The sequence below is a fragment of the Bombyx mandarina genome, chromosome 28 (assembly GCF_030267445.1).
Source record: "Bombyx mandarina strain Sakado chromosome 28, ASM3026744v2".
NCBI classification, from domain to species: domain Eukaryota; kingdom Metazoa; phylum Arthropoda; class Insecta; order Lepidoptera; family Bombycidae; genus Bombyx; species Bombyx mandarina.
The window spans coordinates 10,010,051-10,035,333 of NC_143233.1; the positions used below are offsets into that span (position 1 = coordinate 10,010,051).

The following is a 25,283-nucleotide window of genomic DNA, read 5'->3' on the forward strand; positions in this document are numbered from 1 at the left end:
CGTGCTAGAAATAAGCAATAGTAGTATACAATCTTGCAGGTTTCATAAATATATGATAGATATTCATGGTTAAAAACGGAAAATATTGCAGTTTGAATATTTTTTTTTTTGCTTAGATGGGTGGTCGAGTTCACAGCCCACTTAGTGCTAAGTGGTTACTGGAGCCCATAGACATCTACAATGTAAATGCCGCCACCCACCTCGAGACAAGTTCTAAGGTCTCAGTATAGTACAACGGCTGCCCCACCCTTTAAACCGAAACGCATTACTGCTTTACGGCAGAAATAGGCAGGGTGGTGGTACCTACCCGCGCGAGCTCACAAGAGGTCCTACCACCAGTAAGAGAATTTAATTGGTTCTTAATTCTAGCCGTAGTTATTTATTACAGCTGTCGTTGTCAATGTCGCTAAGGAGAAAGTTTGTGGTGGTAGACATCACAGAGCACTAGATATTTGACAGATGTCTTTATCTCGCTAAAGACATTTTTAAGATAAGCTTGCTACAAGTTCCGAATTTTAGCGTCGGTCTACTGAGTAATGTTATCCGCTCGGTGGAAGATCTTCCTTTTGTCGTTAAACTCCCAAAATACCTTACGAATATTATAATAGACCAAACAATATCTAATAACCAGTCAGCCATCACGAAATGAAGGTAATGGAGCTAGAATGATAAGGTCATGCAGATGTGTCATTATCATTAGAACACAAGCCGTTGGCTCAATATTACACAAGTCAAAAATCATTCTAAGGTAAGTAAAATTTCTTTTGGGATTTAGGTCTTAACGAAAACCAGAAAATGTCTAATGTTTTTATTTTGCTATTATTGTTTTTTGTTTTTTGTTTTTTTATTGAAGAAAAATGGTTTTATATCTCTCTGACGACTTTTAATACAACCGTCTTAATGTAAGTTGTGTTCACACCGAAAAGGGTGATTTCATTATTGGACTCACTCGATCTGTTTCACTTGAATATTATTAATGTGTGTAGTTTTTATCTAATTATGAACTTAAAAATATATACATGCTTAACATTAATAAAATATCAAATGGCGTATTATTCATCAAAATGGTTCATTAAAGATATGGTTCATAATCTTAATTAAAAAATTAGAATTTTTGTTGAGACTGGACTGCGGGTAGATTTGATAGTGTCGTGTGCTGGTCAATTAGTGTCGGTAATGATGTATCGAAAGCTGGATGTGTCAGGCAATCAAGTTAAAAAGCAAAGCGTTATTGTTAATAACAAAACAAATACCTTATTTATTTATAAAACAACAACCTGACTCTTAGGTGGCGCCGTGGTCGGATCGCTGTCCGTATCCTTTCTAGAAACATCTAATTCTTTGGGATAATCATCTTCTGTGACGTCACTAGTTTCTGTATCAGTATCTAGCGTGTTATTGCTTGAGAATTCATTGAATGTGTCTTCATTGAAGAATTTAAATACATCATTTGTTGTCGCATCTTGTAAATTTGTTCCTTCTACTGTTGTGCTCTCTATGTTTTCTAGTATTTCTGTTGTATTATCATTGAACGAAGCATAATACTCATTAGTTTGTGTTGTATCCAATCCGACAGTTGTCATGTCAGTGTCAGCGGTGTGCGTGCTCGCGTGACCTGCGCTCGTCACGTTACTTATCGAACTGTCATTGTTCACATCACTGTCATTCGTGATAAAGTTATTAAGTATCATATTTATAAGTGCGTTATCATTATAGCTATGTAATGGGAAGCTGGCGTTTATTTTGTCGTGTCCAGTTTTGTTTTTCATTTCATCGTTGACGTATTTTTGGATGTTTTGTTCGTAGTTGTCAGGAGGATCCCAGTGGTAGTCCGGGTCGTAGTTCGCTGAGCTTGTGCTGGAGGCTTGTACGGTTGTAGTGTCGACGTCTTCTGTTGGGACGTTCCTGATTTGTGACCCGGTATATCTGGCTATGGCCGGCCCCAGAGTGCCCTCGAGATATTCACGTAAATTGTGACATTTTTTAACTGTGTTGACGTCGTTGGAGCTGCCCCACACTATGAACCCTGACGCGTTCGAGGCGTATATCGCTTGCAGGGCCGAATTGAGGTCTTCCTGAAATTGGAGATCTTGAAGTTTAAAAGACAAATTCATTGAGTATGCCGTATACTAAGTGGGCGAATTGTTTTGGATTTTATTTGGATTAGATTTTCGCAATATTAGGTATATGTTTATTTCATTTATGTTCATCTATACTAATATATAAATCTACAGTAGTTTTTACGGATGTTTCGTTATAACTACTGAACCATGCATCCGATCGACTTGAAACTTGGTGAAACCATCCATGTAGAAAATACATGTACTTAATGGATGGGCTAATATTTATACGAGTGTTGAACTCCCTAATAATAATGACAATAAATAATAATGCTAATTTTACATTTAATTAGTACGGCTAGTATGTTCATATGCATATAGTATGTTCTTTAAATCCAGTGGTATACAGTTTGTTAGATAGCGACACAGAGACGATCTTCCACCGAGTAAGTGTGTTCTCTCGACAGACCGACACGGCGACGGTCCCCGTGTTGTTGTTCAAAGCTTGTGAGATGAGCAAGCTTATCTTGTGAATGAAATTTCAGTAGTTCAATTCAAGCTTTTGTCAGATTACCCCTACAGAGCTGACGTCAGACAGTACGAATGCATAGCCACTATTTCGAATTTGAAATCTTTTCTTATATCCTATACTTACCCATAGCCTACTAACTAGAAGTTTCTACGAGAAAGGAAATATTTACTTAATCCAAACTACTTTTACATTTCATTATATTATTTCGTATGTTTCGGATAACTTATTGCTTTCACAGTCGCAGACAAGAAGACATAGACTGGTCTCCCCTCCACGATCTTTCCCGAGCGCTGAGACCCTGGTGTTGTTGATGTGCACAAGCAACCTCAACCACTCGCTTTCAGGTGAACTGTATGCTCATCATCAGAAACAGCCAAAAAAAGATGTGTAGTGTCGTGGGACACCGGATAGGAACGAAGTTCCTTATTATAAAAATATTAATTTTTAGTTCTATTCGAGGTATAAAGAAAATAAAACTGGAGGTTTCGCAACAACCCACGGTCATTCAGTAACGTGCGAACTTATTGTGGTACACTTCATTCACGGTTGTTTGCACAAGAGTTAGTGTATTGCGCAAACGAACGCTCTGAGATCGTGGTCAATGAATGATAAAAAAATACGTTATTTTTTTACGTTATTACAAAGTTAAGTCGTACACCGTGTGCATATTACTAATTTGTACGTTATTACAAAGTTAAGTCGTACACTGATGCACACACTAGTAAAAATCTTACGTTACCCGTTTCCCGGTTACGGTACCCCTCCGCATCATCCCATAAGGAACTTCGTTCCAAAAACCGAAGATAATACTATACTTACTTCAGTCATGTACCCGCCGTCCCTATAGCGGAACCAGAAGTAAGGCAGCACCGGCGCGTCGTTCCTGTTGAGTCTCTGGGCCTCCTTAATTCGTCCTCGGATCATCCGGGACAGTTGGGATGACGTCAGGTCCCGTGAGCTGTATATTGAGGGGTACAGAGCGGTGCTCTCTGACCACAGCCAATGTAACCTGGAAAGGATAATCGAATCTGTACACATTTGATGGTACATACGTCTAGTTGCAAGCGTATCTAAGTCGCGGTGATGGGACGAACGTTCTGATCCTGAAATCCATCTCTTTGCTTCTCCCTGCCCTTTCAGAGTTCCATCTAGTTTTGAAACCGCCTCGACATATACCCGTTTATTGTCCATATGCAGTGTAACTATACTGAGACCTTAGAAGTCATATCTCAAGGTGGGTGGCGGGTTTTTTTTTTTGTAGATGTCTATGGGCTCCGGTAACCACTTAAGACCCAGGTGGGCTGTGAGTTCGTCCACTAATCAACGCAATAAATAAAATACTTGGCTTGATGATTCGATGATTTATTATCGTTATACCATTGTGGAAATTAGTGAAGAAGCAAATTCAATGGTAAAATAGTCTGTCTCCACTAGTCTATGATGGATGAATCTCTGCGCCTCACCTATCGTTTTCCTCAGGAACCTTTTCCGCGCAATTCTCCTTCATATTGTTGCTGGCCATGTTGAAACAGTACGGAAACCCGTAGTATCCCCACTGCGCGTTTGGCCTCATCTCTTTCGCCACTAAGAGCGTCCTTTGCATGAAGGTCCGCGCTGATTCTTCAAAGCGTTGTATTGCCTGCAAGCGTATGAATACTTTTATTACTAAAACATTTATTACGGTCTAGAGATATTTGCCAAAGTCCATAGCCCTATTAGGCTCGCCGCTGTACTGAGCAAACCTCTTGCAGTAATGTCAACGATGAAAACAAACCCAATTAACTATATCGCGCTTGTTTATGTTATTCTCAACTGAATTCCTACACGGTCGGTTCGCAGTTCGATTTTTTTTAATGTGTTCAAAATGTTTTTCTAGACGAACCAATTTTGAGGATTTTATTTGAAGGCTGGTACTTTTCATGTGGTCTAATCTACCAAGATCTGACTAGTAGTTTTTGACATATCCTTAATAATGCATATTTAAGTGTCTTTTACAATACTAGATGATGTTTTTTTTTGATAACGCCATCTTTTTGTGTCTTTAAAGCGGTTAGTTGCGGTTAGTAGCGAAGGTGGGTTCGACCATTACTCCTGGAGTGACTGGTGCTTATGGCCTTGGAAACAGAAACGATAGAGGTGATACGCTTATTGAGTTTTTCCAGGATAATAACCTCATAATTGCGAACACCTTCTTTAAGCTACCACCACGTCGGCTATACACATGGACATCACCAATGCACACAGTAGACCGCGTAGTCAGAAACCAAATTGACTATGTTATGATCAACAGAAGGTATAGAAATTGTATCAAGAAGGCGCAAACCTACCCCGGTGCAGACATTGGGTCAGATCATAACCCAGTGGTGGTAGACGTAGCATGCAAGCTGAAGAAGTTGCAGCCAAAGAGAATGGATGGAAGGCCAAACGTACGGAAGCTTGCTGAGCCCGACACACGAGCGAAGACCCACACCGCTATTAATCAATGGGCCAACGATCGTCGCACTGAAACCACTGCCTCTGACCTCGACACGTGGACTAGTCTAAAGCGAACTGTAAAAGATATATGTCACCAATACCTCCAACCATCACAACTGGTCAAAAAACAAGATTGGATGACAGATTCAATTTTGCAGCTTATGGAAGACAGGAGGCAATTTAAGGGTACAAATCCAGTAATGTATAAGCAAATCGATGTCACCATTCGAAAAGAGATTGCGAAAGCTAAGAATGATTACTACAGCAATAAGTGCGCGCACTTGGAAGATCTCCTTCGTAAACATGACAGCTTCAATGCGCACAAGCACATCAAGGAAATGGTTGGTCATAGATGGAAATCAATGAATACTCTGACCGATGAAGGTGGGAAACCTCATTCTTGACACCGATGGCAAAAAGAGAGTGTGGTGTGACTATGTTGCAGAGATGTTTGCGGACTCATCGAGGAACATTTCACCGATCACTGATCGGACTGGTCCAGCTATGATGTTGCGATCTGAGGTTTTGCGGGCCTTGAAAGCTGCTAAAACAGGTAAATCACCGGGTCCTGATAATATACCGATCGAAATACTAAAGTTGCTGGAAGAAGATCAACTGGACGTTCTCACACAGTTCTTCAACAACATCTACGAAACAGGCAATCTTCCTAGTGACTGGCTAAAATCCACATTCATCACGATACCCAAGAAGCAAAATGCCAAAAAATGTGGAGAGTATCGTATGATTAGTCTGATGAGCCATGTCCTAAAAGTATTCTTGAACATCATACAGAATAGAATACGGCCAAAATGTGATGAACAACTGGGCGATAGCCAATTTGGATTTCGATCTGGTGTTGGCACCAGAGAAGCTCTTTTCGCTCTCAACGTTCTCGTACAGAAATGCAGAGACATGCAAACTGATGTCTTTTTGTGCTTCATAGACTACGAAAAGGCATTTGACCGAGTTAAACATGATCAACTTTTTAGCCTTTATGTGACATTGGTCTAGATGGTAAGGACGTCAGAATCATCCGCAACCTGTACGAGAAGCAGGTGGCTACGATAAGAGTCGAAAATGAGGAAACCGACCAAGTTGAGATCTGTCGTGGGGTCCGGCAGGGGTGTGTCTTATCCCCGTTGCTTTTTAACATCTACTCAGAGGCTGTGATGTCAAAAGCTCTTGAAAACCTTGAAGTGGGAATAGGAATCAACGGCAGGGTCGTTAACAACTTGCGTTATGCGGACGACACTATCCTTATTGCAGCATCGGAAGCCGATTTGCAAGCAATTGTGAATAAGGTTAATGAGTGCAGCGAAGAAGCCGGGTTGTCGATAAACATAAGCAAGACCAAGTTCATGGTAGTCTCAAGAAACCCGGATTTGAGTTCAAGCGTATCTGTAGCTGGGAAACAACTAGAGCGGGTACGACAGTACAAGTATTTAGGGGCTTGGGTAAACGAAGCATGGGAATCTGATCAAGAAATCAAGACCCGGATAGAAACTGCTCGAGCCTCTTTTAATAAAATGAGGAAAGTTCTTTGCTGTCGTCAACTGAATATAAAGCTCCGAGTCAGGCTACTCATGTGCTATATCTGGCCTATCGTCATGTATGGTTGCGAAACGTGGACCCTGAAAGAGGACACTACAAGACGCCTACAGGCATTCGAGATGTGGTGCTACCGTCGCATGTTACGCATTGGTTGGACGCAGAGGGTCAGGAACGAAACCGTGCTTCATATGTCCCGGAAAATGCTGCCTGCTATCAAAAAGCGCAAGATAGAGTATCTCGGCCACGTGCTCAGGAACGATCGATACATGCTGCTCCAGCTGATAATTATGGGCAAAGTGGACGGAAAGAGACGTGCTGGGCGAAGAAAGAAATCATGGCTCCGGAATATCCGGGAGTGGACCGGTATTGCCTCCGTCGAACAGCTGTTCCGGCTGGCTGCAGATAAAAACGAATATAGAAAGCTAACGGCCAACCTTCAGGATTGAAGAGGCACTGGAAGAAGAAGAGAAGAAGTTGCCCTCAATTAAGAAAAATTGTATTATTATTCGCCAATAGATGTCGGGAAGAGTTGATTATTGAAAACACGAACAAAACAACATTTTCTGAAAATAAATCGTAGCTAGATCGATTTATCGCCCCCGAAATCCCCTGTATACTAAATTTTATGAAAATCGTTGGTAGCCGTTTCCGAGATTCAGATTATATAAGTATATAGTATTAATATACAAGAATTGCTCGTTTAAAGGTATAAGATTGATGATATTCTCATTTCATTTATTTACAGTTGTTTTCTCTGCTGCTGCTTTTCTATTCTTTTTGTTTTATTCAATTTACTGTATACCGAAATCACAATTGAAGCGATTCAATGATGCGGCGCTCCAGATATCCGGGCCCTCGGTCACTGATGCAAGTTAGCGCGCCCTAAATACTTGCATTGGTTTCATTTATATCAGTGAATCTTAACTGGCTTAATTTGTAGCGGTGCATTACATTCGATTTAATAGTTCGGCCACAACGAAACCGTGTTACGAAGATCGGAATGTGTTAGGCAATAAGTACGATTGTGTATACTAGAAGTCGTCGTGGCCTAAAGGATAAGACGTCCGGTGCATTCGTGTTGAAGCGATGCACCGGTGTTCGAATCCCGCAGGCGGGTACCAATTTTTCTAATGAAATACATACTTAACAAATGTTCACGATTGTCTTCCACGGTGAAGGAATAACATCGTGCAATAAAAATCAAATCCGCAAAATTATAATTTGCGTAATTACTGGTGGTAGGACCTCTTGTGAGTCCACACGGGTAGGTACCACCGCCCCGCCTATTTCTGCCGTGAAGCAGTGATGCCTTTCGGTTTGAAGGGTGGGGCAGCCGTTGTGACTATACTGATACCTTAGAACTATATCTCAAGATGTGTGGCGCATCTACGTTGTAGATGTCTATGGGCTCCAGTAACCACTCACCATCAGGTGGACCGTGTGCTCGTCTGCCTATACGACAGTAAAAAAAAGTCCAAAGGTACGGCCCAAAGAACAATACGTCCTATCACCATTAAATGCCGTTTGATGACCGCGGTGTTCTAGCATACCACCACCACTCACAGATCGTTCATACCCATCTTCTGGTTAATACTTTTGTGGCCTTCTAAGTTACCGATGGAAAGAAAAAGTTGAAGATATTCTAGGTAATTCCGCAGCCATTATGTTTGGATAGATAAAAGCTAAACACATTGTATTAATAACTAGCGGCCCGCTCCGGTTTCAATCGGGTCTTTAACAAATATTTCAACGATATTTGACGTTGTTTTATTTTTTTAAATAGAAGAACATATAGCGGCATAACTACATTACTTAGACATATGTTGTCGCGACACTTTTTGTAAATATTAATGTGTTCTACAAAGTCGTAGTACATTATTTTATTCTATCATCAATAGTTTTCGCAGGGCACGCGATGTAAAGAATATGTTAGGTAATTTTTTTACACCTTGGGTTACATTATTTGAGTTTTAGTAAGGATCACTTTTTTTTTTTAAAAAGCTTATAGCCTATGTTACTCGGGAATAGTTTAGCTTCCAAACTGTGAAAGAATTTTTCAAATCAGTTCAGTAGTTTCGGAGCCTATTCAATACAAACAAACAAACAAATCTTTCCTATTTATAATATTAAGTATGTATTTCACAATTCCCTAAGCCGCAATGGACGGCGGACAAAACTTGGGGATCAACAACAATCAGAAATTTCGTAGTTTCCCGTGCTTGCTGTAGTTAAAATAGAAGAAAAGTACTGGTGTCTATACTAACCTCAGTCTGCACCCATTGCTTGGGCCACCACCAGTGAAGTTTCTTTTCTATCTCATACGACACGTCCTTGTATGGAACTAAAGCGCCAAAGTTTTGCCTGAAGATCGGCCGCCAGGATTCGAAATCGATAATGCCGACTCCTGAAACATGCAAAGCTACAATTAAATAATGTTTTCGAACCAATCCCGAAGCCCGAATAAGAATATAGTTGATTTTTAGACCAAGAGTCAGCTATACACGCCGTCTGGTGTAGTGGTAAGTGACATGGTCGCTACATAATTTTGGTAGACATCGACTCGGCTGTGTTTCTAGCTTTTCTGACGTACATACAAGCTATGGAGACCCCACACCATCATGTAAGCCGTATACTCCTCTATTTTTTTTTATTGCTTAGGTGGATGGACGAGCTCACAGCCCACCTGATGTTAAGTGGTTACTGGAGCCCATAGACATTTACAACGTAAATGCGCCAACCACCTTGAGATATAAGTTCTAAGGTCTCAATATAGTTACAACGGCTGCCCCACCATTTCAAACCGAAACGCATTAGTGCTTCACAGCAGAAATAGGCAGGGCGGTGGTACCTACCCGCCCGGACTCACAAGGTCCTACCACCAGTAATTACGCAAATTATAATTTTGCGGGTTTCATTTTTATTACACGATGTTATTCCTTCACCGTGGAAATCAATCGTGAACAGTTGTTGAGTACGTATTTAATTAGAAAAATTGGTACCCGCCTGAGATTCGAACCCGGTGCATCGCTCAACACGAAAGCACCGGACGTCTTATCCGTTAGGCCACGACGACTTCAAAATCGACTTCAAAAACTATCTCTCGAAGCAATAAAATAAAATCTTATTAATTTAACACGTGTGGATAGCTTGATAAATGAATATTGCTTTGTGCTTATTTAAGGGTAGTCGTATATTTTCGATCTGCCTCAGAGTGTCGTCTATTAACGCTCTTTAAATTTCAAGTTCACAGAAAGGTCTTCAAGTAATTCCTTTGTTTATAGTTCTTATCAGGTTATTTCAAGTCGAACGTACTGACTAACAAATTGCGAGATCAAAAGCTATCTTATCAAAATGTCTTTCTCAGTCAGCTGTTTTCAATCGAGACCAATGACACAATAAATATTTCTGTCAGATTCGTTTTTATCTTACAAAGATAGACCGCGATATGTAGTCTTTTGTGACTTATCCTAAAAGCCATGACGACAACTGAATCTTTTTAATAACTGCGAGTTAGATTTTTTATCTTGTTATTCCTTCTTAGAAGACATGTAGGCAAACTTACTGGTTACTGCTGGCACTTATTACTGGTTGCAGGACCTCTTATGAGTTCGGACGAGTAAGTACCACCACCCTGCTTATTTCTGTCGTGAAGCAGGAATGCGTTTCGGTTTGAAGGGTGGGGTAGCCGTTGCAACTATACTGAGACCTTAGAATTTATATCTCAAAGTGGGTGGATCATTTACGTTGTAGATGTCTATGGGCTCCGGTGACCACTTAACACCAGGTGGGCTGTGATCTCGTTCACTCATATAAGAAACAAAAAAAAATACTGTGTCACATTATGTACTATTTACTCAAAAGATATCTTAACAGACAATGTTAATGACATTATGAATGTTCCGATTACCACGTACTTTTAAAGTGTAAGCCAATAATATTCCAAAGATGTGCAGTGTATCGTTCAACACGTCCCAGGTGCATCTTTTCCAAACAATGAAAATTTCCGAGATAATATTTGCGTAAGATAACGCACGTTCTCATTGTTTTTGAACAATGGATTCGGATTATTATAATCAATGCTGAATCTGATGATGGACGCTTTTTATTTTAATAATTCGAAGCGGACGGTTAGCGTGGAATGGGCATGTGATGCGTAGAGAGAAGATGCATAGGAGATGTACGGAAATGGTAGTGTAAGGTATAGGGGGAGGAGGACGACCGAAGAAGACATGGATGGAGTGTGTGAATGACGATATGAGAGAGAGAGAGAGGAGTGAGTGTTGAGATGACGGTTGATAGAAAAGAATGGAAGAGAAAAATTAGCTGTGCCGACCCCACCTAGTGGGATATGGTGGAGAAAAAAAAAAGAAGAAGATGATTTCGTTTGTATGATTCTTTGTAAAAAGTCGTGACATATAAACATAATTAAATAACTAACCGGACTGAGTTGTTTGAGCGTCAATCTGACCCTAATACAGCTAATCTTAAGGTTTCAAACGAATTAAGCAGATGCTAATGCTTTGGTAGAATCTGACAAGTACTACTCTTGTTTGGGCAAATGTTAGTAAATTCCTTCAGGCTCTGTAAACTCGTTCACCAGTTAGAGTGCAGCCAAACTTGTCATTGGAGGCTACTCGTAGATAGGTACACGATAAACAGATATTCGCCCTAAGTCTTCTGTGTATTAAAATTAAAATACCACTCACCACTAAAATCTTCGTCAGGTACGCATTGCACCAAATTCCTCCTGAAAACTTCCAAATGCGTCGCCAAGTCGCCCTCCTGTGGTACTCCTCCGTTGCGGAATATTATCTGACCGCTGGTTTCGTTGGTGAGCAGTGCCGGGAAAAGCCCGGGATCGTACAGGATAGAGACGGCCTTTCCCAGGAAATTGTCGTTTTCGTTCTGAAGTATCCCGAACTTTTCGAATAGATCTTCGAACGGGATCTTCTTGCTTCTGCACTGCATTGTTGGCACGTTCCAGTAAACGTAAAACGGTTTTTTCATTTCAAACGTTTGGTCTTCTGTCATTTCAACGACGAAATAGCTGCGGAAGAAATTTTAACACAAGTTAGACCTGATAGAGCAAGAGCCCGCGACGGCCAGACCTTTGTCATTTTATAAAAGCTGAAAGTTTCTCTGTGTATGTCTCCACCACAGGTAAGAACGGCCCGCGACTATAGAGTTTCGATTGTGGTTACTTGGGCAGGTAACAGGCAGTAAAGGGGCAGTAAAGGCAGGCCTTAAATTCGTTAAAGTATAAAGTTATGTTTTCGCGGGTCGTTCTTACCTGTGTTGGAGACATACACAGAGAAACTTTCAGCTTTTATAAAATAACGAAGGTCTGGCCGTCGCGGGCTCTTGAGCTATGAGGCTAGATGGTCAAATATGATAATCCTGCCCGTTATTGTTAAGAAACCGCGCTTGAAGGAAATGCCATTCACATTGGGAACACCATGGAGGCATTATTATTTAAAAACCGGTTGGTGCGTGGCCTTGACACGGAATAACGATGGATGGCTTTGGTCGTAAATTCCCTTACTACCAGGAACAGCAAGGTTGGCTCTGGTCAGGTAGCGTATGGTGCGACGGTAAAACAAAAAAAGGTGATGGAATCATCTCAAACAAAAGTTTTGGACCCAAAATGTAATATTGGATAAATAACAATAAAAGACGGTTTACAGATTCATCATCGTTATAGTACGAAGATGTAAGCATCATGTAGAGATCTTCCGACTACGTAAATACCTTTAAATATTAATCGACGCTACTTAAATTTTTCTTGATAATATTAATTATATCGTATCGTATTACCGACCAGACGCTGAGTGAGATATAAAAACAGTTGTTACCGGTAAAGGTTCTGTCACAGCACACGTGTACTGGCAATGCTATGATTTTTAAATAACACTAGCTTTTGCCCGCGACTTCGAAAGCGTGGAATAAATAGTTCACAAATAATGCTTTATTTTATAACAAATTTGGTTAGCATAAAAAAACGTTATAGTGAGCCAACCTTAACATTATGCTGTCGCGGATTTTTTGTAGATCTTTTAAAGGGGAACAATTTTCTCATACATTATTTTAGCGAAACTTTAATCGTTTCTGCAGCGCACGCAGCAGAAGCTCTCAAAAGGGAAAAAAACCCCGATTTTGAAACATTATTTATTGGTGCTCCGCTTACACAGATAACCTAGATTGGGGGTTATCTGTGTCCGCTTGTATTGATCTTAGCGTGATGTTATATAGCCTATAGCCTTCCTCAATAAATGGGCTATCTAACACTGAAAGAATTTTCAAATCGGACTAGTAGTTCCAGAAATTAGCGTGTTCAAAAAAACAAAATCTTCAGCTTTATAATATTAGTATAGATAGCTAGACGAGTTAATGGTCTACTTTGTACCCAGAGCTGTTTGTCGTTCAGGACTATCGTTTTGAATCAGGCATCAACATTTAAAGATCCGTAGCTTAATCGGCGAAGCGGCCAATGCAATTTCCCTTTTGACCATGCCTCTCTTGCACATCTCTCTCTTGCTCTCTCTCTCTCTTTTACAAGCAATATAGACCATGACGTAAGTTCAGAAACTAACTTCAAAGACCTACGGTGGGTTAGAAACGATTCTGGGGTGCACAGAAGCAAATATGACCTTTGAGATCACCTCAATAATGAAAGAGGTTTTACGAGACCTCACCGGCTTGCCATTGATCGAATTCCCGATTAATTGCGTTGATAGCCGAGGTAAGTTATCGAGTTTCCACATTACTACTTAATGGTACGTAATAGCGAAAAAATAAGCTCAATAAAAACAATGTTGATAAAATATATTTGTGTGCCATAAACAATCTCCATGTGTTTTCTGTTTCCACAAGGTCAACAGTCGTTAGCAACGGCTAAAAACCTGAACAATGTGCGATTTTGAGACTCAGAGCTCATGTCTCAAGCGAGGTGTCTTCAGGTTGAGGTGCATATGAGCTCCGATGGCCAAATCAGACAGTGAAGCCAAGTTTCTATTGGCCGTTATTAAATAATATCATCAAAATTGGCCGTTATTAAATAATATTTCTGGTATAGCTATTAATGTGACATCAACTTTAATTGATACGTCGATCCTCGTTAGCGTTTACAGTGATTCTGTTCCACTTACCATCAATTAGCGCCTACACTTAGCCACCCACACGTTACGTAATTGTGCAAGGTCATTGCCTCTGTGTACACGAAACGCGTTCGAAGAGTTGTTTTGGCTGTATTATTTTTTAAGGAGAACAGAAAACGACTAATGCTCTGTCAGAAGATACTGATCGATTTATTTTATTTATTTATTTATTACCAATATGGTACCTAATGAAACACGTACTTAACAAATGTTCAGCATTGACTTCCACGGTGAAGGAATAACGTCGTGTAATAAAAATCAAACCCGCAAAATTGTAATTTGCGTAATTACTGGTGGTAGGACGTCTTGTCAGTCCTCGGTCGGTATCACCACCTTGCCTATTTCTGCCTGTGGGGCAGCCGTTTTAACTATAATTGAGACCTTAGAACTTATATCTCAAGGTGGGTGGCGCATTTACGTTGTAGATGTCTATGGGCTCCAGTAAGCACTTAACATCAAGTGGGCTGTGAGCTCGCCAACACATCTAAGCAATAAAAAAATGCGTACCTGGGTGACGGAGGTCAAGGTCACACTGGCGGCCAGCGAAGCCCGCACACGTGGTGTTTAGTAGAAGCTTTTGTTTGTAGTTGGGACTGAAGTTACTGGTTCAGTACCATCAACTTAGATAGCTAGACGTGGCCGGTTGAATATCATCACATTTTGTCAAATCATATTTTGTTAACCAGCTAACATGAGTCACTTATACTAACGTTTTCTCGTATGATAATGAAGAGAAATTCAAGTTATTGTCATAAAAATGAGCGGTGATTTAGAAAGCTTAAAAATTTCTAATAACTAGTTTCAAGTTTATTGATGAGCGACAATTTTATTTTGTTAAGAGAGTGAGGGTTTTTTTATGATTGAAATATTACTGGTGGCCCGGAGGCCTTTCCAGTTTCAACAGGACAGGTGGGCGAGCAAAGGCTCAGCCAGGAGGGGTGGGATTTGCTACCAGCCGCCCGAGCGCCTCCGAAGGAGACCTAACAACTCAAGAGCAGTTGCTTCGCGAATGAATCTACTACCGGATTGGAATCGCGACCCGCTGAGAAGATCCGGCGAGAAACTCAGCGAGCTGATTCATGGGTTAGGTTGCACGTCGACCTCTTTGTCGAGTTCGACGAGTACGGTTACCGGGGTTCCTAAGCCTGCTCCTAGGGTTAGAGCTGAAGGCGTCTAATGCAAAGGTTATTGGATCTGATGGATCAGTAAGGACGTGGTGAGTGAGGTATGACGGGCAGGTGAGCTCACAGGATATTTAGCTTTAAGTTATTATCGGCATCCCATCCCATCACAGCATGGACACCGCCTCCCGCCTTGTGACAAGCGGTGAAAGTCTTCAATGGTGTGGTATTACCGCTGTCAGTTAAAGGCAGAATGGTTGCGTTATGGTATCTAAAATATTTTTTATTTTTATTGCTCTTGTAGGCAGACCAGCATACGGTCCAGCTGATGGTGAGTGGTTACAGTCGCCCATGGACGTTAGCAATCCCAGGGGCAAAGTCAAGCCGCTGTCCCTGAAATCGCTACATTTTGTGCTTTTTTGTTTTATAGTTAGCCAATGACACACACACACACACGCATACACACAAACACACAGACACGCACGCACACACACACACGCACACACACACACACACACACACACACACACACACACACACACACACACACTTTCGTATTTAAATCATTGTGTGATTCTAATTCTAAACTAAATAAAATCACTGATTTGTTTATTTGGTTTGAAATAGATAAAAAAAAGTTACTAATCTTAATATTTGCGGTTGGTTTATCAGTTCACGATGAAGATCGCATCAGGGTTCAGTTTTTATTTTTTAGAAAACTTAATTTAATCTATATATATAAAAATGAATTGCTGTTCGTTAGTCTCGCTAAAACTCGAGAACGGCTGGACCGATTTGGCTAATTTTGTCTTGAATTATTTGTGGAAGTCTAGAGAAAGTTTAAAAGCTAGATAAATGAATGAAAATGCTCGGAATTAAACAAAAATAACAATTTTGTTTTTCCTTTGATGTGTCCCCCGTCGGACGGATTCCTTTTGTTTGTTTTAAATTAATTTTATAGAAAAGTTTAGGTCTTTTATTTATCGATTGAGGCACTACGAAGTCTGTCGGGTCAGCTAGTACTAAATATAAAAAGTTACCGTGACCTCAAGAGAACTGAAAAACATTCACTATGTCGCAAGTTCTACACTGAAAATAGAAATAGCTAGTTTGAATTGTAAAAATCGTTTCAAAACTTATCAATGATGCAATCATAGATATTTTCAACTGGCATTATAAGTAGAATTTAAAAGTTTGCATAAACGGTAGGCAGCGGCTTGGCTCTGCCCCTGGCATTGCTGAAGTCCATGGGCGACGGTAACCACTCACCATCAGGTGGGCCGTATGCTCGTCTGCCTACAAGGGCAATAAAAAAAAAAAAAAAAAGTTTTACAGTTGTCATCATGAAAGCGCAGCTGTCACTGAACTAAATCATCAGAGCGCATCCGGGTCCTGCCGAATCTATCGATTAGACAACAAAATGTTTACGGTGAATGACAAACAAAATAATCATAATTAGATAGAAAGTATAAAGAACGGGTAGAAAATTAAAAAATAAAGAATACAACCTAATTTTAAATATAGTTTTATATTTAGTTGACTATACTACATATTTATATATTTAGTATAACCAGGGTTGCACCGATAAATATGGTCTATATATTTATCGACGCAACCCTGCTATTTAGTTAACTAATATGGTTTGAGTTAACTGTTTTCTCAGTAGTAATATTGTTGGATAGCTGTTATAAGTCCAACGCATGTCAACAATTGTTTAAGACCACTTAGCACCACGTGGACTGTGAGCTCGTCCACCCATCTATGCAATAAAAAAAATAATTAAAAAGATGTGTGGTGTCGTGGGACACCGGATAGGAACGAAGTTCCTTATTATAAAAATATTAATTTTAAGTTCTATTCGAGGTATAAAGAAAATAAAACTGGAGGTTTCGCAACAACCCACGGTCATTTGGTAACGTGCGAACTTATTGTGGTACACTTCATTCACGGTTGTTTGCATAAGAGTTAGTGTATTGCGCAAACGAACGCTCTGAGATCGTGGTCAATGAATGATAAAAAAATATTTTATTTTTTGTACGTTATTACAAAGCTAAGTCGTACACTGTGTGCATTACTAATAAAAATCTTATGTTACGGACGTTTTTTCCCGGTTACCCCTACGCATCGTCCCATAAGGAACTCTGTTCCAAAAAACTGTCAAGATTTATCTGATAGAGACTCACGTACGGAACCCATTCGCAGTATTTTAAATTTAACTAGCCCGCATACCGCCGTCCTCGCTTCGGTTTGACCTAGATTTAAGGAATCGATATATTTATATGCGCTTATAAATGTTTATATAGTGAATGCAAATATTTGTTGACGTTTAGCGTTTGTTTGTTGATCGGTCTCCTTTGACAATTTTATGAAATAGTCAATAGAGCTTGGCCAATTACTTCCCGCGAGTGTTTTTGTGGTATGCTCACAGATAGTTGGGACCCTCTGGGTCTATTGAACGACTTCTATTCTGTCTATTTTGTCTATTCACTCTATTCTCTCTCTATTGTATCCTATGAGGATATATTCTAGAAGGAGATATTTATGAGCAGTGAAAACAGTTACGAATTGACCCCTCATATCTCTTTTATCGTCGCACCACCCGGCCACAGGAGAGAGTTCATCCATATCACAGAAACCCGTGTGTTCAACCACAGTGTGTTTTCAACGATATCTTTTTTGCCACTTACTAACCGGCTCTGAAATGAATTTTTCTCCACGGTAATTTAGGAAGCACTAAATCATTGCCTTCTTCAAATGCAACTTGGCTGTGACCCTGACGTCTTTGATGTCCACACACATATGTTCGTCAGCCTTTGTGGATGAAAAAGAAATTAGAATAATCCAAGCTTTGGATTGATTTCCGCGTTCGAGATGAGATGGAGGATTTTGTCTTAAGCACTAGAGCGAGTTACAGATATGACAGTTAAAGACTTGTGCTGTTAAGGGGACTGTTCAATCCTTGAAGTGAAGATTGCTTCACGACAAAAACAAGCTAGGAGTTAGTAAGTTCTAGACGGGAGTAACTTACCCTACCATCAAAATTTATTCCACAAATTGCAATGTGGCGAACGTTTGCATTGCTGTTTGTAGTGGTGTTCCTGTAGACCACTGACGGATCTTATGCCCTTCTCTGAATAATCTAATCAATAACCAAGCCTAATTTTTTGTTTGAACTCTTAGTATGCATGCACGAATACAAGGTGAAGGATAAATATGTGTTTTCTGCGGCGCCGGGCCACACCCATGAGATGTCATCACAAAGCAGACAATGTGAATATTGTTGTGATTTTTTTGTAGAGTAGTTTGTTCATTATGTTATGATGGCGACGAGGTCAGATCAAGGTCCGTCGATTGGGGTTCATGGAACACATGAGAAATGGCAATTTCGCGGCCGAAATAGGGCGAAATAGGCATCTGCCCGAGGACTTAAGATGCGCCATACTGTCATAATAGTTATAATTTATACGAATTCCTTTTTTTGACAAGATTTTATTCAGATCATCGTGAAAGTCGATCGTGAACAAGTGCTAAGTAAATGCGCATTTGTTTAGCGTACGCAATGAGTAGTTATATAAGTTTAAGACGACGCGACCTAAACTATAAGACGCCTAGTATGTTTGAAACCTTTTTTTTCTTTCTTTTATCCTACCTATGCTGATAGCCTCGAGAGGCTATTTCAGTTTCACCTTAACGAGTAGGTGAGCTCACGGGAGACAAATTGGAGGTGTTGCTAACACTAGCAAGAGAAGTGCTTCGCATAACCTACCACCGGATTGGAAACGCGACCCACTGAGATGATCCGGCGAGAAACTCAGTGGGCTGTGTCAAAAACAGAAAACACAAAAACAGAAAAACGAATTGATGGAAGATAAAAGTCGATAAAATAAATTTAGAAATGATTGGTAGGCCGTGTGTTGCTCATCCCCGTCTTAGAGAGCATCTAATTTTCGCAAATGAAATACGTAAGTACTTAGCGAGTGTCTACTATGAATAAGACGGAATAAGATCGTATAGTTAAAGACGAGTTACGACGTACCCACATGCCTTACCGTTGATGACGGCTTACGCCGCTGATATCTGTTTACTCCGGTGACTACATAACATTAGGTAGCTAGTCCACGCAATACATAAATAATTCCTTCGGGCCGCAGATACAATTAAAAGCCTTTTTAAAACGCTTTTATTAGCTTCAGACGTATGTATGTTAGTATGTAATCTTTGAACATGATTTTGACCCCCTTCAAAACGTCAGATTAACTCGAAATTTGGTATACTTATTAAGGACCGATGACAATACAATATTTAAAAAAATATTGAAATTCAGCTAAAAAATGAAAAATAAATAATAGTTTAAAAAAACAAAATACGCTTTGATAGAAAATCCAACTAAAATATAGAAAATAAATTTTAATAAATCTGAATTAAAAATATTTTGATAATATCCTGAAAAGCATGTCACGCTTTCTTACAATAAAATCATTTTTTCTTACACGTATTCTTAATTCCAATTAATTAAAATTTATTTTCTATTTTTTAGTTGGATTTTCTATAAAAGCGTATTTTGTTAGTTTTTTTATCTTTCAATCTGGCGTTTATTATTCTCTGTTCATTATTTTAAACGTTCCCAATGCTTTACAGTTTTTTTGGTCACGACGAATAAGGCATGTTCGTCACATTGTGATACTCACAATTGTGATGATCACTTACTAATAAAGTCTATTTTTTATTTATTAAAAACATTAATGTTTATGTCTTTGTGTTATGACGGTCACGATCTTGGAGTGATAACAATATCCATAATTTGTATACTGTTCAAATCGTGATTATTTCAAAAGTATTCTAGATGTTAATATGCCTATAATGGTTTTTTTTTTAATTATTGCTTAGATGGGTGGATGATTTCACAGCCCACCTGGTGTTAAGTGGTTACTGGAGCCCATAGACATCTACAACGTAAATGCTGATATACGTTCTAAGGTCTCAGTGTAGTTACAACGGCTGCCCCACCCTTCATTACTGCTTCACGGCAGAAATAGGCGGGGTGGTGGTACCTACCCGCGTGGACTCACAAGAGGTTCTACCACCAGTAACCACAGTGACCATAGGCTAGGAGAAGTGATGATTGCTCGTGAAGCACATAACATTTGACTACAGCAATGATATTGGCTGAAGACCAGGACCGTTCTGATAAGAATGATACGACCAAGACACAAGAAGTACCAAGAAGTACAAGTTTTTTTTAAATATAGTCGAGTTTTTTGAGGCTAGTTTTACGAAAGTATTTTGCAGGGGACCCACGGAATTTCTGGATTTGCTATTGGCTCCACTAAGCGGTATTGCCACCAGATTCCCCTAGTAGATACATTAGTTATAGTAGAGTTAATTATTTCGAAATACCATAAAATATATCCTGTAAAATTTATTTAGACAAAATAGATACTTGGCAACGGAGACCTCTTTTTTCCTTACCTATTTGCTGGTAGCCTGTGGGGCTATTCCAGCTACGCCGGACGGGTACGCGAGCTCATGGGCTCAACCTGACAGAACTGGCCAACACTAGCCCTAGCAAGACCAGTGCTTCGCAGAATCTACCACCGGATCGGAATCGTGGCCCACTGAGAAGATCCGGCGAGAAACTCAGTGGGTTGAAGCTTGGGACCTTGCCAGCCTTGTCCATCAAATGGTCTTGGTCAGAAGCGGGATATGTTGCGCTCGAGTATTTGCAAGCCTTGTCCTGAAGATGGTCTTGGTCAGAAGCGGGAAATGTTGCGCTCAAACCTACTGAAGACTTTGGTTAGTGAACAGCCCGCTTCCGAATATCGTCGGTAGCAAAAGTTTTTTTTATTGCCCTTGTAAGCAGACGAGCATACGGTCCACGTAATGGTGAGTGGTTACCGTCGTCCATGGACTTCAACAAAGCCAGGGAAAGCTCGCGCTCGGGAAACGCTGTGGAGGGGAACTCATTCCAAAGTCACGCAAGATTGTGTGCTCTATGGCGATTACGTTTAGGGCGGCATGAGGGCGTGTCTTTTGATCTGTGATTAATGAATATTGAATCCGTTTTTTAAGCATTGGGCTACATTAGCCGAAATGAAAATCCTTGAACAATGAATTTCCAATGATTTCATAAAATGTCTCACGATCGATTGCTTTTGAGACAGATTGCTGTTGTACGATGATAACAAACTCGCTATGACAAAACATTTTCTCGATGTTTCGAAAAAAATATTTCTTCCGATGACCAAATCTCGAGCTGTCCATAGGAATTCATAGGAAAGGTGGTAGGAATATCTACCCGTGCAAGTTCAAGTGCAAGTTCAATTCTTAGTTTTTTTTCCTACCTATTCGCTGGTATGAAAATAGCATGTTTTATTGATTAACCTTTTCACATAATTGCCCTTCACTTGGTATTATCATCGAAATGCGTCCATTTGAGTTATCTTTTTATTTATTTGTAGCGTAATTTGTTGGGTACATCAAATAATGTCAAGTAATAGTCATAGGAATACTATTACTATTACTTGATTACTATTACTATTACTTAGTGGAAGATTGACCATGCGATGGAACGACAAAGTCAAGTCGGCAATTGGCGGCTGTTTGCATGAGTGTACCCATCCCACCAAGTGGCGATTACTCGTGATGTGCATTTTTTTCTACCTATGCTGATGGCCTTGTGAGGCTATCCCAGCTACATTCGGACGGGTAGGTGAGCTCATAGGTTCAACTTGAGAGAGCTTGCTAACACGAACCCTAGTAAGAGCAGTGCTTCGCTGAATCTACAACCGAATCGGAATCATGACCCACTGAGAAGATCCGGCGAGAAAAACAGTGGCTGTGTCTATGGGAAATTCAATATTCCACTGAGCCAAGACTCACAAAGTATTGATTTATTGAGAGCTCTGCATCTCAATCGCATCTTTAACAAAGATCGTTGAATCCAACCTCCTGAATGAAGGGTACGATGTAATTAAAAAGTTGAATATATCCATAAATCTATAGACATTTGAGTCATCAACCAAACCGCAAGTTAATCGTAACATAAGCTATAAATAAACAATGTTTTAATGCAAATAAACACAGTGTTAATATTTAGGAAGTTTGTTTATTTTATGAATACATAAGTCAATAAACGAAGAAATGAGATTTAATGGACGTGGTTTTGAAGGGTGAGGCAGTCTTTGTATACTTGAGGCCTTAGATCTTAAGGTGGGTGACGTATTTACGTCATAGATATATAGATATCTATGGGCTCTAGTTACAACTTAACACCAGGTGGGCTGTGAGCTCGTCCACCCTTCTAAGCAAAACATTTTTTGAACGAAGTTCCTTATGGGACGATGCGGAGGGGTACCCTAACCGGGGAAAAAACGTCCGTAACGTAAGATTTTTATTAGTAATGCAACACAGTGTACGACTTAACTTTGTAATAAATAACATATTTTTTACAAAGTTACACGCGTACAAAAAATAACGTATTTTTTTATCATTCATTGACCACGATCTCAGAGCGTTGATGATGAATGTCAGGTGCAAAGCCAAGTCGCTGCCTAATGTTAAGTACTCTCCACAAGCCTCGTTTGAAGAAGAACATGTCATAGCGCTATTAAATATCAATAAAATATCTTAAATAATCAACGGTAGAAAATTCCGTTTTTGTGAAACGCTTGGAGTAGCTTATCGCCATTATTGTTTAAAACACGTGTACCGTGTTTTTTATCCTCGTCAATGAGCCTGAGTTTGTTTGATATGAGTGCAAGCTTTGGTGATAATACTATAGTCAACTTTGCACACGACTAACGCACGATTGCGTGTGTTGGCTGCAGAGGGTCTGTAAGTTCCTGTGTAATTGATAGCTTTTCTCCGGGTGCTTGTGCGCAAATCTGTCGTGCACTCGATACCCCATCATAGTTTATCAGAATGGTTTGTTACTAAAACTAAAGTCGAAGTTTTTGTTACTTTACTGATACGACGCATTCTCCATCTATATATTAATACGTGAAGCAAAAACTTTGTATCCCTTTTTACGAAAATTGCGCGGACGGAGGAGTATGAAATTTTCCACACTTATAGAGAATATAGAGAAGAAGTGCACAATGCTAATATTTTTTTAAAATAATGCATAAAAGATACATTAAATCAGTAAAGAAAACATTACACACACTACATACCATGTATTTGACGCACACACGCATGCATACTGTTGATTGTCAAACTTTTGTTCTTGACGTTTGTTGTCAAATTGAGAATAGATTAAATATTGTTTGTCTTTGTTAAATTTTTTTATAGTGTAGTCTTGGCGAAATTTGTGATTATACAATCATAATAGTGTACAAACTTACAATTCCAATTAATTATAGTCGAATTTCGACTACTAGTACTTTTAATTCGACGTTTCAATAACAATCTGTCAGAGTCATTAATTAGATAAAGATAATTCAAAAAATTGAGATTCAATCTTTTGAATTTAAGATTTAATTTCGCTAATAGTTTTTTTTTATTGCTTAGATGGGTGGACGAGCTCACAGCCCACCTGGTGTTAAATGGTTACTGAAGCCCATAGACATCTACCACGTAAATGCGCCACCAACCTTGAAATATAAGTTCTAAGATTTCAGTATAGTTACAACGGCTGCCTTACCCTTCAGACCGAAACGCATTACTGCTTCACGGTAGAAATAGGCAGGGCGGTGGTACCTACTCGCGCGGACTCACAACTACTCACAAGAAGTCCTACCACCAGTAAAAAATTTGTTCTAATGACATGAAAGATCAATTTTTGAAAACCATCAAAATATTTGGACATATATTTTACTTGTAAACGTTACTACAGAAGATGTAAACAGTCGACGTCGCTCAAAACATGTCATTTTGGATACCCCCGATCCACTAACCCCAAGCACAGGTCATCGTTCTTGTTGAACCTGTCGAGTAAATTAACCCACAGACACAGCCCACTGAGTTTCTCGCCAGATCTTCTCAATGGGTCGCGTTTCCGATCCGGTGTAAGATTCTGCGATGCGCTGCTCTTGCTAGGGTTAGTGTTAGCAACGACGCCAGGCTTAAGCCCCGTGAGCTCACCTACTAGTTCGGTGAATCTAGAATAACCCTCGAGATTACTAGAATAGATAGGAAAAAAAAGTAATGGAATATGTAAGAAGTTCGGATCCCGATGCTGATATAATTTGTGTCCTCTGCAGAAGCTCCATAAGGCCGATGTTCGCAGTGACACTGCGCGAGTCTATCCCGCACTCGACCGGTGCAAACACTTGCAGGTACAATTACTAGTGGAAGCTGGTTCGATGCAGATCTGATCTATCAGCAGTAAACAGGAAATGAAAGATCATAAGGTTAATAAGCAGATTATCCTGACTTAGTTTTCAATTGATGGCGTTGTATTTTTAATACTACGGTCTGTTCATGATAATTCCTCAGGAATTAGGATTTCGCGATTGGTATAAATTACTTTTTTTATTTATTTATTTTATTGCTAAGGTATTTGGACAAGCTCACAGCTGGTGTTAAGTGGTTACTGAAGCTCATAGACATGTACAACGTAAATGCCGCCACCCACCTTGAGATATAAGTCCTAAGATCTCAGTATAGTTACAACGGCTGCCCCACCCTTCAAACCGAAAGCATTACTGGTTCACGGCAGAAATAGGGGGGGGTGGTGGTAGCTACCCGCGCGGACTCACAAAGAATGACCACCAGTAAAGTTTATAGTATATAAGTCACCCAGTCGCTGTTCTCGCCGAACTAACTAACCCATAGACGCCGAGTTCCACCATAGTCCACTGAGTTTCTCGTCGGTGTGCTTAGTGCGAGTTTTTTAACGTTCTCGATAGCGTAAAAGTTAACACAAATTTGTTTGGAGTTGGAACAGCACCCCTACGTTTTTCGCTAAGCAGACGGGTCATGATTTCGATAGATTATGTGATAGATTTCCATAGATAGTTGATTGGCTAGAGATCCAAATGCTATTTATTGTTCGGAACTTGTACACATGCAAGCGTATCTTGAAAATGTCGTTAGCGAGATTCAGATTTCGGGCGACTGTCAAATTTTTTGTGTTCTATGATGGCTACCCGCTTAAGTCTATGTTATTGACATTGCCATCAGTAGGGCGTAGGGAAATCTAGTTCAACGATGGTCGTGAACATTGAATCAGCACAGTGGTTTTGGTTTTTAGCTTTGTCTCTATTATATATATGCAGGCCTCTTCTTCTTTTTCTTTCTTTTCTATTACCCTCTGCTTGACCGAATCAAGAAATTCCGTAACGAAAATAAAACCTAACACCCCCCACTCCGCCTACCATGTAGCTCGTGTTCAACAAATTCACACGTTGCGCTTGTGTAGTGTTTGTGAATAAGCGCGCGGCGTGACGTC

The 25,283-nt window shown here is 39.9% G+C and overlaps 1 protein-coding gene across 2 annotated transcripts in view; it reads right to left on the bottom strand.

Moving 5' to 3' along the window:
- The window catches only part of LOC114246843 (hyaluronidase), a 36,279-nt gene that overhangs the window by 3,701 nt on the left and 7,295 nt on the right, over positions 1-25,283 (bottom strand). The window contains exons 2-6 of one of the 2 annotated variants that reach the window (XM_028179556.2): positions 11,325-11,665; positions 8,883-9,022; positions 4,056-4,231; positions 3,412-3,601; positions 1,278-2,075 (exon numbers count right to left, since the gene is read on the bottom strand). In XM_028179556.2, coding sequence (XP_028035357.2) covers positions 1,278-2,075; positions 3,412-3,601; positions 4,056-4,231; positions 8,883-9,022; positions 11,325-11,665 — 1,645 coding nt within the window. Of the gene's footprint in view, positions 1-1,253; positions 2,076-3,411; positions 3,602-4,055; positions 4,232-8,882; positions 9,023-11,324; positions 11,666-25,283 lie in introns of both variants that reach the window. The other variant, XM_028179557.2, reaches the window with a different exon arrangement.